Raw genomic sequence first — 20,442 nt, forward strand, 5'->3', positions numbered from 1 at the left:
CTTGAGCCTACTAGGATGTTCACGATGTGAAGAGTTCACAAGCTTTTTGGTCATTCCATACAGTATAGAAAAGTCCTTCAAACGCCCTAAATTTCGGGTAGAAGAAAAAATCTACCATTTATCAATACTCAATGACCAGACAAACTTCACGGTAAACATACTGGAAATTCGCAGTTTTTTATCTGAATGATGGAACTTAAATTTTTAGTTTTTGCACAGCGTGCTGGAAAAATTTTTTAAACAATTTATAGCTAAATTGGATTTATAATTCCAATTTTGAATTGCGTCACTTTTTCCAAAAGGAAAACTTAAAACGATTTTGGCTTTATTTCTTGGCAATCTATTGGCTCCGTGTTGAAAGGAAAAGAAACTGAGGGTGAGTTCAAAATATATAAACTTTTAACGCCCTACTCTTCATCAATTTGTCCATAACGCCCTTATCGAGATCCAACCCATCAGTCACTGTTTCAACTAGATAATGTGGCTTTTAAGAAAACTTTTGAAGATTGTTTGGAGCTTCCTTCTTTTTAAAAGAATGATACAGGCATGGATTTTTTTGGTTATTTTGTTTTTGAATAGTCTTTTCTACTTTTCTAACAATCGATTGCACTAATGCCACTATTGAGGCTCCCCAGCGAACTTTCAAATTCACGCAATTACGCATTCTTCACCAAATTCCAAATTCACGCATTCGTGCAATTTCTTTTCACGCAAAGATTTCCAATTCACGTAGTAACGCAGTTTTTAAAATTTTTATTCATTAACGCAAATTTAAAAGCCCATTCACGCATTACGCCAACCGCTGGGGGCCATTCAACATCACATACATTACTAATACCTGACCCAGGAATCATTTTTCATGCAGTAAGAAAGATATTATCAGATTGGGAATGATGGGCGTTGTTTACCGTAGGTTTTGTGGGCTGGGCAAAACACATATTTTTCAAACTTATCCATAACGAGTTCGGATAAAAGCAGGATGAAAGGGGTTGATAATAACATCAATTCTAATCTTACATAAACATTATAATATCAAGATAATCCGAAAATAACATATACGAAATACACGGATGTTGTTCGGAACCTTGGCTGGCGTCAGAATATCACCCATTTGGGAACACATGTGGAAATATTAATGGTGTCAATCATTAATTAGTTACGGATATACAAATGCACACTTGTCAACGAGGTTATAATTTTTTTCTTCTCTTTTCATTCCAAAATTATTTTTGATCCAATTTTCGATGAACTGTTAAGAATGCCAGATATAATTTTTCGATGTGTATTATGACTTCCTATCATTAGTTTCCACTCCTACATGCTACACATACGTGGGACATGCGTGTACCATACACACAAATGTGTCGCCTTGTTTTAGTATTTTAATTTGATTTTCTTGGATAGAATTCAAGAATTTTGCATTTCAACATTTCTATGTCAGTCATTAAATGTTTCGATTAAGAGTTTAATAAGCGGAACTGAATAAGCTTATCTTTTGGCAAGAAACTCGATAATTTTCAAAGATTTCGCTTCCTGATTTTCTCTTTATCGAATTTTTGGAATAATTATCTTTGGTTTAATTATCTTTAAAAATCAGATAACAATTTAACTGTTTTACAAATTTACGTCAAAACCTGTTGATGTGGCAATGACTGCTATGTGCAACCGCAGATATCTTGCATAAAACACTAGATAGAGCTACTCCGTCCCTATTTGAATTAAAATAATCCGCCATCTTTGATAAGTAGACCATAGTTCGGTGCCGGCAATTTGATCGATCAAGCCTATCTCTCGCCTCGTCGCGCCATATTCAGGTTTTTTTTGCTTGGTTGAACAAATTGCCGGTACCGAACTGTGATATACTTTTAGCAAAAATGGCGCATTATTTTGCTTCCCCTGCAGTTGTTCGGGAAATACAGAGTAGCTCTGTCTAGTGTTTTATATAAGATATCTATATGTGCAACACAAGCACATCAAAAAGATGTTACCTAATTTACCAAAAGTTCAGTAACAAAAGTAAATTTCTAGAGAAGTGTCAGGGAAAATCAAGTTTGAAAATATTAATATATTTTGCGAAAAGAACTAGCCAAGCGTAGAAAATTGCTTTATGCTCTACAGTATTTAAATTCGATTATCCTAACAGTCTTAGTTAGGCGTGTCTTAACCGTCGGGCAGACTATGAACTTTAAAAAAAACACTAGATGCCGGAAAACTAGTAAGATCCTCAAATTGAGACAAGAGTCTTTTGGCCATGCTGTATTGAATGGTACCACAATCTTTTTTATTTTTGTAACAATGTTGATTTATCCCCGGCATCAGGAACCGACTTGAAATCTGTCACTTCCATTTTAGATTATCAACGGCTTATTACAGTGTCCAAAGGTTAACATACACGCTTTTTTTATAAAAACATCCAAAATTTTCTTCGGCTGTTTTTAACTTTTTAAGATTTAAACCTAAAAATGTTCTTAAAATGTTCTTATTTTCACCATTTTTTCGTCTGTTTTCCTAAGAAATCAGGTGTCAAAGTCCTCAAAGCCTTAAAATGTTCTTAATCTATTCTTAATATTATGGCCATTGAAGCCTTATGTTCTTATAAAAAGACGTCAAAAGGTTAACTGATATGCTATCCTGAATGATTTTGTTATCACGTTTTGAGCAGCCAGTTAGTGAACACTCCGAATCTAGATACTATCTATAATCTAACGGGAAAATGGGATATTTCACTAGTGTTCTAACTATAGGTACAATACTATCCAGAGTTGAAAAAAATGCACGTCTGATGAGTAAAAGCTTTAAGAGAAAAGGGATATAACATCTTGTTCTGGAAAAAGTGTGATATTTAAAAAAATGAATTGGGTGCTACTTCTAAAAAAAAGAAGTACGTGTGCATTTAGTAGCAAAAGTTATGGTTGCAAATTTTCAGTCAAAAGTAAAAGAAAATCGAGGCTATAATACATTTAAATTCTAACTGGCCATGTACGTACCTAAAAATTAGGTCGGCCTGTAAATTTGCTTGTAAAATGTTGCTAAAAGGCTGCCAGTTCATATCTCATGGTAAAATTCTGTATATATTGATAAAAAATATGCATTTCTGTAAGGATTTTTTTCTTTGTCGTTCATTGCTTTTAGAGTCCGTGATGAAAGTTGACAATGCTATCGTCCGTCAGAGGCATAGTAAACGCGGAGAGATATACTTGTACAAATAACAGTTATCACAGCGCTTTACGGATAAAAATAGTGGTAGTAGAGTTTGGAACACTGTAAATACCGCCGCTATTAATTACTCTACCCTGGACTAACCTCCATTTTCGAAATTTTTCTCTTTTTAGTGATAGTGACCTTGTAGACTTTGTAAAGACGATAGGATCGTCTAGAAGAATATCAGAACTAAACTCCCATCAAATTTTTGCGAGTTACCTCTCTCTAGACTCACGTATGTTGACTTGAAATTTTAGACTGATGTTATTTGAAAGATTTTAAACGGTGAGATTTAATAAATCTTCGTTTAAATATTACATACTATTGAGCACGTTTACTGTCGCTTTGTATTGACACAACGGTTTTAGAATGGGAATGCAAAATTTTCTTGAACGGAAGACTTTTTTTCAGAAGGGGTCCAGTTAAATAGTCAAGCAGGATTTCTTCAGGTGCGCGACTGACCATATTATGATTGCATGTATAAATTGATATGGTTCTGGCAGGGAAATTTCAACGCAATAAAACTCAATTAAGCTCAATCCTGACGTGTGTTATTGTGAAGAGTTTCAAAAGATAGTTAGCAACCCAGGCGAACATAGAGAAAAGCTCTAAAAATTCCATGAAAATAGCACAGACATCGTAGAATACAGAAAATCCTTTCAAAGTGATTTACCCCTTGTACCTTGGTAATGACACAATTAAATTTGCAATCCGTCGTTACATACAGTTTCCTTTAAACAGCGTCAGTTACTCGTTCAATTGATATTACATGTTCCTACCTAGTAATCAGACAAAACAAAATGGAAATTTCGTAATTTTGAATTTATAGATATATACATTATAAATATTGCTACAAGTTTTTATGAAAGCATTCCAATCAGAGTTGCTTTTATTCTTTTATTGCGTAGAATTTTCCCTCAAATAAATAGCTCAATTGATTGCGTTTGCATCTGAAGTAATAGTTTATACCAGCAGTTTTGGTTACAACCTTTGTAATCAAGTTCGGTTAAGTATGATTTCATATTTTCTTAAAATCATGAAAATGCTTATGGAATAAATTATGGATGTAATTAACATATATGCAGAGGATAGCTCGTTAAGACCTCCGTTAGGAAAATAGCATACTGTATATAATCATCAGGTCGAATATAAATACACGTTTTTTTTATAAGGAACACGTTTATAAGGAACTCAGGGCTGAAAATGGTCCAAAAAATAAGGAATTGTTAAGGAACTGCTCAGGCTGAGAATAAGAAAACAAGTTTTAAGGAATCCAATTTTTGCGAATCCAAACTTAGCAGCTACGTAAATAAGGAACTCGATAAGGAACTTTGAGGCTGAAATTCTTTGTAAAAATAAGGAACTCCAGGCTCAGAGCAAAGTTAAGGTTCCTTATAAAAAAAAGCTTGTAGGATTCTTAAATACACATTTAGTTGAATGCTTTTGTTTAATTACTCCACTTCCTTTTCTATTGGAATTAGGGAAGAAATAGATTTGGATACTGAAGTTTTTCTCCATCATTTTGACGTAATTAGCTTAAAATGATTCAAATACAAAGCTATTGTATTGTGCTCTTTAAGTATCATTGTTTTCATTTTCAATACGATTCATTGTTTTCTTTTTGACAACTTCAACTTGCAATAAATGTATAATTAGGTAGGGTCATTAGCATTGTACTACATATCAGGTGGCGGCTACAGTTTAGCATGGATCTGATAAAAAGGTTATAGCGGTGTTTTATTTATAATTCGTTTTTTATGGAGAGTTAGTAATTTTACTGGTGCAGAAATCATGTCTTATTCAAGGCAACGTTGCTCAAATTCAGAATTACAAGAATTTCCAGTTCCCTTTTCTGAGGTAAGAAGTAGTATTAGGTATTTTTTCATTTGCGTTTTTCGTAAATTTTCTTATCATTTTATAGGGCTTTTACGTTTGGTCTTGTGAAAAGGTTTTACTCCTTTCTTTATAAGTCACTGTCTTGCTGAAAATGTATGTCAAAACAACGTCAAAACAACGTCCATTTGACATTCATAACGTCCAAATAACGTTAATTAAACGTTAAGCTGGACTTTTTGGTTGAATTGAATTAATTGAGAAACGAAACAATATTGAATGAGTTAAGCTTGACCTAAATCGCGGTCCTTTGCCATGGGGTGTATTATCGTAGTAACTGCAAAATTCCTTTGATGTTTTAGCCCACTTCAATGGTATACGATATTGGGGTCAATTTCATAACTGTTTCGGTGCCAATGATCCAATTTCATAATTTTTTGAAAATGATTTGATATTAAACTTTGGAGTCAAAAAGGTTGTCAGAAAAATAAATAAACATTCATATACATAATATTTAATATCGTGCGAAATTTAATTCAAAACAGTGCACCATGGCGTCAAGTCACACGACTTTCTTTGCAGTACAAGTAAATCGATATGCGCTAACCTGATACCCACCCCAGATCGCTCGCTCGAAAGTACTAGTAAATAATCCTTATGCGTGTATGACAAGTTTTTTGTTGTATGGGTGTGTCATTGGTATGTGAATTGCAGTGGAGGTAGAGGGGCTGTTAACATGTAAAAGTGGCAAGTGTTTTATTTTGCAGTGGCAGTCTCGTTAGTGCACCTATAGGTACGGTTTTACGGTGTGTCAGAATTGGCTTCTTTGTGTCGATGTTTTGGTGTCTGAAAAAACATAAGATGATATTTTGGTTTCAAAAGTGAAACGTGGTGACGAAATCAAGGATTTTAGCTGTTGGTGTCGATGGTGATTCAAGAAAAATACGTCGGCATTTCGGTAATGGCGAGCCCTGTGTGCTTCCGTTTCCGTCCCTATTGGCTATAGTCTTGTTTAAAATGCTTATCAGTCTACTTGAACTTTGATTTTGATTTGAAAGTAGCTACTGTTAAAAGGTGCAATAGGATATGTGTACAGGCCCTGTACATGCTAAGTATTATTGATTAGCAGACGGAAGAAGTGGTAACAGAATCATGTTGGTAAAGTATTGTACGTCGTCCCAGTGCAACTTCCTTTTAAAGATTGTCTTTAACATGCTGATAACTTTATCAGTTAGAATCTCAAACAACTTACACTAATTTCTTATCATTTTCTTGTTTTTCATAGAAGGATACACAGAAATTTGAGGTAGTTCATTACCGCAATTAAAATCTTATAAGTGGAATAATTCAAAGTGTCTCTTTATGAAGGATTTAAGAATGTAAAGATTTCCACCTCTTTTTTTTGACATCTAAATTTCGTATGATGACAGTTGAGTTATTTGAGAAGGAAAATCTCCTTTTCTAAGGATTCATATATAGACTATCCTCGCTAAGCCTTCGTACGAAAAGGTCACATTTTTTCCAAAATGGAGAATCGCATTACATTTACAAGTTTTTAAAGCGCTGGTAGCTTCGATTTCAAGTTAAAAAGTTATTGGTTGCAATAACGTGAGTTTTAATCAAGAAAGTCTTTTTCTGCACGTGAAACAAAAAAAATCGACTTTGAGTTGACTTAATATTTCATTTCAGTATCGTTGTTTGATTGTCTAGTCTTATTGAATTTCTGATTCTGTCATTTTGGATTCTACTTTCTCTAGCAAATATTAAAGTTCATAAAAGGTTATTTGGTATTGATTTACCTGGCTTGAAACACGCGAGTTAAGTTGAGATTTTCTATTCAGTCAAATGCAAGTCGTGTGCACAGTCAGTCTAATTGACAGAACTAATACCTCCTATAGAAAATTGAATTAAGACATTTTCTCGCTTAGGAGGCGGATAGACCTAATGAGGATAGTGAGGAGCTGTATGTCTCCCCCGCACTACTGTGTGTTCTGCGTGGTCTATTTCATGAACGTTGTTAAATATTGCAGTGTATTCAAAATGCTTTGCAGTCAGTGGTAAAGTGATTCTTGATCTTGGATGTTTTTTCAAAAGGAGATCATCTTTTTTTCCAAAGGCAGATTCTTAAACATAGCCGACAATTATTCTTAAGAGGAAATCTTCTTTAAAAGCTTTATGGTAAAGATTTTTATCAATATTTTAAAAGATTTCTCTGTTGTTGTTTACAAAGATAACTTGAGCAATAAACTAGGTAATAAAAACATTGATGAAAGCATTAAAAAGAATTGAAAATAAAATTTATGATTTTTCCGGGGAGACCGATTTGAATTTGAAGTTCTTTAAAATAAATTTGTCGTTATGGCGACATTTCGAAATAAGTTCAGATCTTTTGTTTACACGAGATCAAGCAATACGCAATAATTTTATGAAATTTTTCTTTGAGACAGAGGTTGCATCTTTTCCAGCCGTTGACATACGGGCGGGCGTGGTCGATAATTTCCGATGATAATTTTAGTTGTATCTTTTCGATTTGCATGTCCCAAACGTGGCTGGATGTTGATCTGTTGACGCTCTTTTGCTTTCATACTTGAAGGTGTAATTATGTCCGTACCATCTTTGTTTGAAAGCATTTGCTGTTAGACCGACATAAAAGTTTTCTGCATTTGTTTCGCGCTCTTTGACTTTACATCGGTAGATAGCTTCTTTTTGAAGATATTTGCCGTTTTCTTTTGCAGTTGCATTGTATTATTAGTCGTCTTGAGGGTCTGGTTCATTCGAGTTGAGGAATTTTTTTGTTATGCGAGGAGATGATGCTTAAAACATTTGGCATACAGCTGTAATTAACTTTGAGATTGTTTCTGTTAAAAAGTTTATGATTTTTGGAAAGATTTAGATTTTTTTGGTAAGATTTACAAATAAGATTTGCCTGTAAAGGACAATCAAAGTTTTCTGGTGCTCACCAAAGATGATCAAAATAGTTTTAAGAAATGCTAGAACTTAACTGAACATAGGCTACGTCATATCTTCCTTCGTTTCGAGCGTAAAACTCCTAAGGCCTAAAAGCCTGGATCTGTCTATTGTGTAGACTAAACTGAACAATACTGCTCTATCTCACTGACCAGACGAGGATAACTATAGCTAACAAGGAAGTAAGTCTGCGACCGCAGTCAGAGACGACCCGAAGGCTCCTCTTTCGATAGCTATCTACCCAAAGGTAGGGAAGAGCGCCACTCTTTCTCCCTGGATTGAGCCACTTACCCTTGCTCCTTCTCTTAATTGCTGAGCATCAAGTAGAGAGGCATCAAGTACAAATTTGGAAATCTTTGGTATCAACGGCTGGGGGTTGAACCCACAACCTTGCGAACCGTAGCCGGATGCTCTACCACTGCAGTACGGTCACTCAGCCAATAGGAAAATAGTAAAGAACCTAATCACAAATGGAAGATAAGGATACCATTGTTTCTATTGGTTTAGAACTTGGTCTCAGCCCTTCAATGATTTTGCACAATCCCTGCCTCACAGCTCCGATTTCTATTAAAATCTGGGAATATAAATTGTATTGTACTATTCTTGAAAAATCACGTGGGGTGATTTCAGAGTGATGGAGCTGAAATTAGAGGATATTTTCCCCACCGGGTACGAGTCCCAGCGATCTGTTACACAGAGATGAGTTAGTCCTTAAAAGTTTTCGTAATATCTAACACCTATCGATGCTAATACTAAAAGCTTAACCCTTTAACTGCCGATATGCCGACACGGGCGCTTTATCGATTTCTTTGCCGATGTCGCGCGGCAGTTGCCGACATAAGCACTTTTCTATACCACCGTTTTCTTTATTTGAAGTTTATTGAACTAGATTTCATTGAATAGCACAGTTGTATTTCTAATATTTTTCAGAAAATAAAGCTAAATGGGATGGTAAACTCTCTGATGGTCGTTAAAGGCGAGTTTGCAAGAATAAGTCGAATGTCTGAAAGAGTTACATTACGTAGCATGCTCAATGAGAATATGAACTTCATTCTACCCTGGTAAACTTGAGATCTCCTACAAGCTTAAGGAATTGTAGCTTTTTTACTTCAAAGAATGTATTTTTCAACCTCGTCATCATGTCGATTTGCTTTTCAAATGGAACTCTAAACGACCATCAAAATTATAAAAAAAATGAGAATCGGGCCCTGGGAACGAGGTTGTGTATTTATACTTCCAAATGTATCATAAAGATACACCTCAGTTTCTAATAACGAAATCTGTAATAAAGCTACGTCGTAACAAGACGGAGATCCTTTCAAAGGATACACAAAGACGGATGATCCCAGGTTTTTCAAACAAGATTTCCTATCTACCATTATGCTATTTTGATTTGTATTTTTTGTTTCACTGGGCGGTTTCTTTTTACATATAATTACAATTTTGTCTGTGTCGTTAAGGAATCTATGTCTCCGTGTTATCGTGTTTTTTCTTGGCTGTATTTGAAACCACAATGTTCCTGGAGCTCCTTTCGTCATAGATTTTTTTCAGGGCAACAAAAGGTTTTACCGTAACAAATTTTGAGGATTTTTTGGAGTGTTATAGCCAACTAATAACACGGCTATAAGCTCAGTGCGACAAGGGATTTCTCTTTTATTTTTGAAGTGACAATTTGTTCCTCCCTCATTGTTAATTTTGTGAGGTTTCTACCCCTCCCCTTGAAAAAGGGGAGGTGTTCGCACAACAATACGTAAACGGCTTGCTTGCTTGCTAAAAATGTTAGTCTTTTCAAATCTTGAAAACCCTTTAATTTTCATCACGCCTTAGAGAATTCCCCAAAGTCTTCAAGATAATTCCTTCAAGATAATTGAAAATTTGTCGGAAAATTTCCTAGTCAGGCGACAGGTCAAACAATCTATCAGAAGAAAGAATTCAGCAAAGGCTTCTGGTCTGGCAACGTTGTTTTTAATATTTTAGGTTCCTAAATTCAAAAGAATATAATATGATATTTGCTGGTTTTCACGTAATTTTCTCAGAGGTCCCAAAAGAAGATATTTACAACCTTTACAATAGGTTACATAAGGGTCTAATCAAAATCAAATTATCGTCGTCATCCTCATAAAATGCAATACGTAGTAGATTACCTACTATTTCCTGAATAGTATGGGTTGAAACTAAATTTTTAACTTTCTGTTATCGATATCAGTCATTAAAAAATGGTCCATCATAATTAGTGTGGAATTTTTATGAAAGTATTTCTTTTGGCAAATTGCCCTCCCCTTTCCCTTTTATATCCCGTGTGTATAGCATCTTATGTGAATTGTCAACATTTTAAAATACTTTAATTGTTGACCACAAGCTACTTTTGTATTCTCGATTATTATTTCTGTGAAATCGTTTTATCATTTCGATATTAGTCGTTGTAGAATGTGCGTGAAGTATATGGAAGGCTAGCCAGGAGTATCAGAGGTGATGTCTAACCTCCGTCAAATCGAATTTTAACTACGCTTATATACAGACACCTGATTGCAAATAATTCTTGTTGCGGCTCGTTTTATCGCATCCAATCAAATTCTTGTACTTTCGCTGTCAAAAAAAGGACAATTAACACCTTCCAAACAAAGAGAAAGAGTTTGTCATTTTTAATTGCTTTTTGGAATGGGCTTTTCCAGAAAAAAACCGTGTCCTCCCTGTTGAGGAGGTCGAACCTTTTGTGATCCACCCCCTTGGAATTCCAGGCAATTTTAGGATCATACCCCTCTGGAATTCCGAATTTTTACAAATTTTCAATCATTACCCCCTTGGAATTCCGCTTATTTTTTACGGATTTTCGTCTACCCTTATGGAATTCCACGCATTTCAAACCTTACCCCCTTGGAACGGAAATGGACCTCCTCAACAGGGGGTGCACGATTTTTTTCTGGAAAAGCCCAATAACGTAGATGTTATTGTATTTTTTACTTTGATAACAAAATATCTTTATTGCTTTGGGATTTGAAAATTTTGTTTTTACCGATTTTGTTATGCTACTAAGCTAATAGTGTACATCTTTTTAGTCAAAATTATACTATTAGTTTAGAACCTTGGCTAGTGGAAGGTTACTTTCATTGTCAGATGGTGTTTTGATTGCGGAAGGTTGGGTCAGAATCAATGTTTCGATTGGTTTGACTTTATCTGTCCCAATGGGGTCCAAATTATGGAAAAACTTTCGATTCAATCCAGGACCTTAGCGGCCCGTGAAGTTTGTAGTTTGTTAGTTTGAAAGCCAGTAGAGAATATTATTTCAAAGTTTTTTGATTTATACCGTCGCTCTCTGGCGTTTTATGACCACACCCATGTCTCACACAGCCCCAGTGAAACTTCTTCTTTGCACAATGGGGATTAGAATTCGTATCAAAATTCCAATGGAGATAGACGTTCCATTGTTCTCAGGTCAAAAAAACAGGTGGGATGGTATTGGAGTGCGAATTTTAAATGGGGATAAAATGAAAGTCAATTTTCCAGTAGTCCCTAGTGCTATTTTTCCCAGCGGGACGAAATTTCGGTCAAAATTTCCAGTGGGGCTGGGGTCCCAGTGGGTCTGTGACACCGGGGAGTATTACCGGGGGCTCATGCCAGTTGGGTTGCCTTAATCATATGGGATATTGCAAGAGGGCAATACAGATGCTCGTTGAATTTCTTTGGGAATCTCGCATCAATTTTCACCATATTAGGGAAATTTATTTAGACGACACTACAGTCTCCTTGATAAATGCTCCAGAGGAGTTTGCCGACAACAAGATCCCACTGAATTTAAAAACATAATGAGTCAAGACATAGTAGATCGAACGTCATTTCTTACTTCTTACTTTTTGTACAATCGAAAGAAAAGAAAAGACTAGTTGTTTGAAATGAAAACAAAATTAAATCTGTTTACAAACTAACTTTTTATTATCTTATTTGTATATTTGTCAACTTTACTTGACGGGTTATATACGGGATAACATCGTTAAGTAGGCGATCAATTGCGAAATAGACATTTAGCTGTATGCAATATTACCTTTTAGTGACTCGGAATTTTTCCCTTTTTTTCTTTCGATTGATGATTGGCTGAGAAGATGTATAGATATATTCTGCTTAATAATTGATTGTTTATAGGTTTGCTTTAACATGTTTTATCTTTCGGTTATACTTTATAGCAAAATAGAAATTGATAAACAAATTATCGTCTACATGAGCAATTATACAGATTTAGCGGAAAATCAAACCTTATAAATCTTTGATTTTACAAACACAAAATTGACTTGAATTTTTGAGACACTTTGAACAAGATATAAATGGGACTTTGTGCAGTTTGAATATTTCTTGTTGGCTTTGAATGTATTTGATGGCAATAATGGAGCAAGTACCAAGATATTTGGTAGGTATTGATCATTTATCACTCTCTCTTTAGTTCGAATGCTCACTATGTATGCTAATTTGTTCGAATTATAGAGAATTCGAGTGACAGAGTATATCGTTAATGTGTACATCGTTCATGTGTACGAGTCTGCTGAATGAATTTCAAATGGGTTCAATTTTCCAGTTCGGCTAAAATTTTAGGGTGTTTCTCGCACCGGGAACGAAATTTTCTAGTAGTCCCACCGGGTCGGTGACACAGGGGTGTAGTAACGGAAATATTGAAAGCCAGCTTTATTCCTTTGAATAGCCAATTAAACATACGCTTAAACAAGTCCCCGACCTGCAATGAGTTACAGAGTTGTACGTGCCTGTATGTATAATTAAAAGTTCAGTTTTGATATAAAACTCTGGTTCAAACAATTATGTACCAGTAATCGGAAGTGTAAAAAATACCTCCAACTGCTTGCTCGTGACACTTCCTTGTCTGTTCGCATTTCACAATCAAAGGTCTTGAAAATAAGAAGAAAAACGCATGTCTGTTTAAGTTGATAATGATCTCTAAATCCTATCAATTAAACAAATATCTTAATGAGGCATTGTGACTAAAATGGGGATTGTCTACTTTAAGTTAACTACTACAGTCTAATCTGGGGAGCATTCAGATACGGTCTTAGATTCAAACCAAAGTTAGTTCTCTTCCAAGTGATTAGAAAAGGTACCCGATGTATTTCTCTGAATCCTGTTCGCTATCATATGAAGGATGAAGGGTGGGTAAATAGAGAAATACACCTTCCAAGTAATCGAAAAAGGGCACCCTCACGAGCCAGGATGTCAGTTATAGAGAAGACGAAGACTCGGTACTTTGAGGCTTAAACTTCCCAAAAAATAAAAACAGTTAAGTATCAACAAAAGATTTATAGGTTCTATGAAAGTAACCACTGCACACTCTTGCCGTGTACGGCCAAATTTTCTCTGAAATAGCTTAAAAATGCTTGTGATGCCAAGAGCATGTAGGTCTTTTGTTTTGTTTATTATTTTACCCAGCGTGAGCTTGAGAGAGAGGTATTATTATTTCAACAGATTTTTGATGTTTTTTTTTCATAAAAACAAGGAACATTAAAATGCTTAAGAATTTCTTACAAGTCCTCTTTGGAACTCAATGTTTTTGTTATTGTATGCGACTAGTCGTTCAAACTCGGTACTTGGATGTGAAAAACATATGCCTTTGCCTCATTAGAATACTTGTAATGAATATATTTTGTTTTGTTCAAGACTTACTATGTGCCTTTTAAGAGCTGAATTCCAAGTTTACATGCGACTAGCTAGAAAGAATAACGTTATCTGTTGTTGAATTGGAAACTTTTGCTTTCATTTCTGTAAAGGTTAAATTTAAAAGTTGACGCCATGTGTATAGTACGTGGTGTACTCTGAATGAAAATTGTTTTTCTTAGCGCTTACTTCATTTTGAAGGTTATAAATTTCTTAGGAGGGGCTGCTCAGTTATGGTTAAAGTATGATACTTCTTTGGAACATAGTGCAACAGAGAATAAACTTAGCAAAACCTAGAGAGTGCACAACTTTTCCGCTCAGCACATTGTATATTACTGCATGAAATTTTAGATTAAGTTACAGGCAAAGTCTAGCTAAGCAAGTGAAAGCAGCAGGATGTGTGAGTGCTTAAAAGCTTTGTCACAGCAACAAGCAAAGGATGATACTTGATCATGTTTCTTTTAAATGAGAAAGGAAGGTCTTGATCTAAGTTAGGAAATCCTTTGACGATAGATTATTTAGATTGCTAAAGGAGATAGTTAGTATGGTGATAGTAGATGCTGGTAACAGTATAGAGCAGCGTGTGAATGTGCTTCACAGTTATTATGGGTTGATTTATGTGATACCTTGTTTTGGATATTTTCTAGGGAGTTTTGAAGTCAGTCAGCAAGAGCTTATCATTAAAATATTTGGTTCATTTATATCAACCACGCTTGGAAACGTACTCTTTGTAGTTCTAAGCCCCATTTAAATTAAGAACATTCTCATTGTTATTTTGGTTTTCGGTGTCAGTTTCCTTTTAAAGAATTTGACCTTGACCTTAATCTGGATAGGGTTCCTCAGTTGACCTTTGCATTTTTTCAAAGTTGGTTGATGACTTTAAAGTTAAACTATACTCTTTGCTTTTTGCGAACTGAACAAAAATATATTGTGTTCTCTGCTAAAACTTCAAGCAAATGCATTGGTAGAGCAAAAAGGAATGTTGGTATTATGAAAATTGTGTAAATTTTCCACAAGAGAGGAACATTGTAAAAATACTCGTGCTTCCTCATTTTGAGGTTAGCGTAAATATCATGTCAATTATCATCTTGTGTTCCTTATCCAAAGAAAATATTTATTCACGAAAAAAGAAGCAATTTCTTGATATTTAGATTACTGACAGATGCGGTAATGCATCGCGCTCCAAATATTTCCTGAGCTTCTCTTTTGTTTTCGTTGGTATTTTCGTCCGTAATTTTATAATGGTCCAGTTTAAAAGTTCATCGTGTGAAGGATAAACATCTATACGTGCTACTTGAGTTTTCTATGAAGGTCCGTTATTTTTGTAGAGTTGATATTTGGATTTAAGAATACATTGTAAACATTCTTTCCTTGTGTAAATGAACTTAATGATTTGAAATATTTTTGAGTTGCTTCTTAACTTTTGGTTCTTTGGGTTTTTGGATGATGTCTTTCCATGTTAGTATTTTTTTGTATTTTTATACATGAAACAAACTTTTGTAGTTTATTGTATTGAGCTTGCCGTCGATCGTAAGGGTTTTTTTAACTGGTAAAATGTTTTTTAAGACGTCCATTTAACATCCACGACGTCTTTATAACGTTAAATGGACGTTGAATTAAAGATTACCCGATTCTAATCCTACAAGGGTCAAATCAATTAGACGCATTATCTTCCAGAAAATCTCCCTTTAAAAAGTGACCGTGCAGAGCTTTAGGAAAACCATTGTAAGGAATTACAGTATTTAATATGAATATAACTTCTACCAGTAGGTCTTATTACCACGCCTCTTTTCTCAAGATATTCAAACTTGATGAAATTATGGAGGATTTTCTATAGATCTTTTCTGGTTATTGTTAAAGCTTAACCTTGATATTAACATTTTGCTTTTTTCTCGTTTCTTTCAGGAGTACATTAAAATCACAGTACGAAACCCAAGAACGCATATCAGTCGTGATAAAGCCTTGTACACTGACTACGAAATCCGCATTGAGGTATGTTAGATTTAATCACTTCAATGATAAGTTTTCCGCCTATGATAGAAAAAATGTTTACTGATAGATAACAGAGAGCTTTATGACAGTTTTCCTAAAAAGAAGTGATAACGCAAAAATATGTTAATAGGTTTTTGTGGAAAATGCATAGAATTTTTCCAGCGGGATATACGGCCTACCATTTTCAAAATTGACATCATCTTACACCATATTTTGTTTACACTTATCACTATTTACATGACGTCATCATTGTAAAGAGGAGACACCACAAGGAAGTGGCATCCGGGATCGATTCGAATTATAGAATTTAGAGAAAGGGAAAAGAATACTTCCAAAGAAAACAAGACAGTGTTATAAATCTGTTTCCTTCAACTGTAATGAGTTATAAAGTGACATGTTTCGATTGGATATCAGTCATTCATGGGTGTTGTTTGTTGTTGTTGATGATGACTGTGGTACTTTGAGTTTGAGTACCTGCTAAAAATAATTTTGTCTTTTAAGCGTTATAGTACAGATTCTAAGAGTTCAATATCTTCCATTCCAAAACGAACTTTACTTGTTTTGATACACTTTGTTCAACACCAACAGAAAACTCTTATATGCTTTTAAGAAATATCGTTTTGATCTTCCTCCCAGCAGTGCCAATTTGAACAACCCTACCAAATCCACCGACTTGCCAGCAATCTTTGGAGAGTTGACATTGAACTACACGCTTTTTTTTTTTATAAGAATACACTTTATAAGAATGTCCATGATGAAAATGGCCAAAAAATTAAGAATATGGTAAGAATATCACCGTCATGGAATTTAGCAACTGAACCTAAGAATGCCATTTTTAAAGCATTTTAACCTGTAGATTGCCAATTTCGATCTTAACCTAAGAATACCGTAAGAATACTTTTGGATAATTTTCGCCAAAAAGTTAAGAATATCCATGATGAAATGAAAAAACACCATTCTTATGAAAAAAAAAGCGTGTAGCTTAAGCTGAAACCTATATCTACTGCGTATGTTTCGAAGATTATATAATCAACTTATTTTCAATCGCAGTTTATAGACACTGGCTTTTTTTAAGTTAGGTAGCGCGAATGAGACAGTCTTTACCTTATCTCCCTAAGACTTAAATGAAATAGTCGATGGTTGGTTTTTCTAATTTTACGATTATGTCTCCAGTTTTGACCACAGCTATTGTCCATATCATCAAAATGTGGATTTCAAATTACATAAATTTGCGGACAATCTTAAATTGGTACCAAGGATTAAGTATTGCTTAATATGATCACTTACCAATTGGTACTATTTTGAATTTTTATGGGGGGTTTTGAAGGCCAGCTTGTGTGGTTATTATGTGATTAGGGTATAATTAACCAATATCATGGCCCTAATAACTTGATATTGGTCATTTTAAACAATGTAAACAATCAAGATTTGAAATGAAATGTTTTACAACCAGCCGGTTAAGAATTAACTCTCTTACATCTGTCAATTTCTTTCTGAGAATGTGGTCAAAATTTTGGTCTAAATGGTTCCAGTAATGAAAAGCCTCAAAAATCATTTATATAGCTGGTACTTGGCAAATTAATGTTATTTGAAAGCATTGCTAATAGTTTTAATTATAATTAAGCGTTGTTTATTTGGTGCCAAAAAATAAATTGCTTTAATTTCATGCTTTCCATTTCAACCTACGCTTTTTAATGCTTTATTGTTTTCGACTAATGAACATTTTTTATGACGGTTCGAATTTCGTTCCAATAATAATTTTAAGTAACAAAACCATGGGCTTGGTTCTTCCTTATACAATGGCCATTAGCGACCGTTATCATGAAAACAAAACGCTAATTACTTGATTGTAAACTAATTCAGCAAAAATAGATAGGTCTAGGTTGTTTTTACGATAAACGAAAACACTAGCAATAAGAATAAAATCGGAAAAGAAAGTGAATATTGAATTTTGGAGTCGAAAGCTTTCTTGCTCCATTGCGCTCAAACTATAACAATGTAACAATTTCCTTCATTTTCCACTTTTAGACAAATAATATCGCATTTGCTTGTACAGACTCATGCGTCAGGAGAAGGTATTCGGATTTCCAATGGCTTCGAAATAGACTACTCAGCCAATTTGCTTTAGAAAGGTAAAATTTTGAATTTTTTTTTTGAATTTTGAAACTCGTTTCATGTACTGAAGAGTGTACGCTGTCAGCAGCATATGGACAGACTTAGAATTTTCTGTGAGTGATTCAAATCTATAGATTGCTGGCTTAGAATGTTTCTAGGTGACACTTTTAATTCTTTATCATTGCCTTAAAAGGGTAAAAAAGTACAGAGAGTGAAGAAAATGGAGATCGACAAATATATAAAAGGATTAGATGGGACTAAATTTAAAACAAACTCTATTCATGATATGCACCACTGCAATGTCTTCTAACATTACATCACGGACCCAACAGCTGATTGGTTGTAAGTGACGTAAAATCAGTCAATACGTCACTTTGAACCAATCAGCTATTGGGTGGAATGGAAGACATTGCAATGGTGCATATCATGAATATAAACTTGATTTGTTTTCATAATTCACTTTTTTCTAATCCCTAAAACTAGCATTGTACCACGAGTCAACCTTAGGCTTTTAAGTTCATTTTTCTGTGCATTAAGATTTTCATTATTCAGACTTTAGTTCGATATTTCGAAAGCAAAGGTTTTATGGTATTACAGGTATCGAATTTTATTTAGCGATTTTTCTTTTCAAACATACCTATTATAATTTTGTATCTCCTCAGTATATTTACTGGTAGTCTTAAAAATTTCAAAAAATCTCTAAATTATTATACCATGTTTGACAAGAAAAAACGTTAAAACGATTCAATATCTGCCTGTGTATACCAAATCATCGCATCGCAGAAATCTTTCGCATGTAGGTCTTTAACTACGTTGCTCTATAAAATCAAAATTTTTAATTCTCAAATAAAATGATATTTCTTTCAACAGGTCATTACCAGAGCTTCCACCAAAGAAAGTGTTTGGAAGATTCAAAAGGCAATTTCTAAAGAATCGACAGAAAGGACTGCAGGCATTTCTAGAAGAGTAAGTTTCTTATCAAATTGTGGATCAACACAGAAATTGATTTTTCTCTTCTTCATTTTCCATATTTATTTTAATCTATCTATTTGATGATATTCCACTTCTGATTATCTTCTCAACAAACACAAAACTGCTATTTAGTTCGAATTCTATCAAATGTCAACAGTCATTTTTGTATCTGCTGCACAATATATTGAGACAGACTTTAGTATAAAACGCAAATTCGAATTCAGCTTTATTTTTCATTTTTCATTTTGAAGTTTTGAACAGTCCCCATAACGTATACGTATGAATATGAAATAAATTTTTGCAGATATAGTAATCTAAGGATGTTATTCCAGGAGGTCAGTGATTTTAAAATGTTTTAACGCCTTTCTTGACCTCAAGGGACCTCAAGCGCTATTTAAAAATAACGTCACATTTTGAAGCGTGCTTTAGTTCAGACGAACAAGATTACTATAAGGTTGTTTTTATAAGGTGGAAATGTCCAAAAACTCACTAGCCTGATTAAATCCTTACACTAGGCTAATCAGCTGATTCGGCTTAAGGCGGGTTAGCTTTACATACAGGTGTGAAAATCTGAAAAATCATAAAATCGTGAAATTATAGATAAACTCGCGGCGTCATCATTGAACTTTTTTTTTTACCAAACTAATGGACATTTGATTTGTTTTCAATAAAAACATCGTTAAAATCAAGTCAAACTACAGACGGCTCCGAATGAATGATAGTGTGTGTAGTAAAAAACTGGATTATCGTATCACGGGATAAACATGCTTTTTTCACGAGTGTAGGAAATAACTGTTATAACCTCAGCCGCTAAATACTCACGATTCAGTTCAAGTTTAAACGTTCTTTAAGAGATAAAAAGCTAATCATTTTCTGAGTCAAAATACAGAAAATATTAGCCTCATAGTCATTCTTCCAAAATATGAGCCTCCGATTGTTCTTGTGAAATTGTTCTTATAAAAAGGCATTTTAGTGATCAGGGCTTTTGTTTTGGAAAAACAGGATATAGCTAATGATAAGTTACAACCCTTTAAAATTCATTACCTATTAACTGGATAATAATTGCAGACCTTTTTAATGATGGAAAGTGAAAATTGAGATCAAAAGTTCATTGACGCTCATACTCTCTTATGATGTATTTATTTGGTTATACAAGCCCTGTTTTGTCTTCAATATTTTCGTTAGTTCCATAAGCAAACAAACAACAGTAATGAGCCCCCCCCAGCAGTTTGCGTGATGGCGTGATTGGGACTTTTTCTTGCGTGATGGCGTGATTAGAGATTTTTTTTGGCGTGATGACGTGATCAAGATTTTGGCGTGATGCGTGATAGGGCAAAATTTGAGGCGTGATGCATGATTTGGGCTATTTTTCGCTATTTTTTGCGTGATGACAAATTTTAGCGATTTTCGTGATGCGTGATGGAGAAAATTTTTTTGCGTGATGGCGTGATCAGGGGTGCCGCTGGGGGGCCTCAGTTATTGTATCTTTTGATGTCAAAATAATAAGTAAGAGTATAAACAACTTGAGTTGCAGCAAAGCTTAACAGTGTGATACGAGTTTTTCTTCTGATTCCAATGAAATTTCAGAGTATTCAATTTTAATTAGTATCAAAAAGAAGAATTTTGCCGGATCCAAAGGACCAATCTAAAAAATATGGATTCAAATTTTTCATAGTCCTCTAATATGAATTTGAAATTCATCAACTGTGCTAA

The 20,442-nt window shown here is 34.4% G+C and overlaps 1 protein-coding gene across 4 annotated transcripts in view; it reads left to right on the plus strand.

The window, feature by feature from the left end:
* LOC136820233 (uncharacterized) overlaps window positions 1-20,442 on the plus strand; it is a 47,740-nt gene that overhangs the window by 17,432 nt on the left and 9,866 nt on the right. For 2 of the 4 annotated variants that reach the window (XM_067076425.1, XM_067076421.1), the window contains exons 2-4: window positions 15,556-15,642; window positions 17,671-17,774; window positions 18,628-18,723. In XM_067076425.1, the coding sequence (XP_066932526.1) occupies window positions 15,556-15,642; window positions 17,671-17,774; window positions 18,628-18,723 (287 nt within the window). Of the gene's footprint in view, window positions 1-4,977; window positions 5,059-12,177; window positions 12,401-15,555; window positions 15,643-17,670; window positions 17,775-18,627; window positions 18,724-20,442 lie in introns of those variants that run through there. The other 2 variants (XM_067076423.1, XM_067076424.1) reach the window with 2 other exon arrangements.

Source organism: Clytia hemisphaerica, unplaced genomic scaffold (genome assembly GCF_902728285.1).
Source record: "Clytia hemisphaerica strain Z4C2 unplaced genomic scaffold, Clytia hemisphaerica genome assembly, whole genome shotgun sequence".
NCBI lineage: Eukaryota > Metazoa > Cnidaria > Hydrozoa > Leptothecata > Clytiidae > Clytia > Clytia hemisphaerica.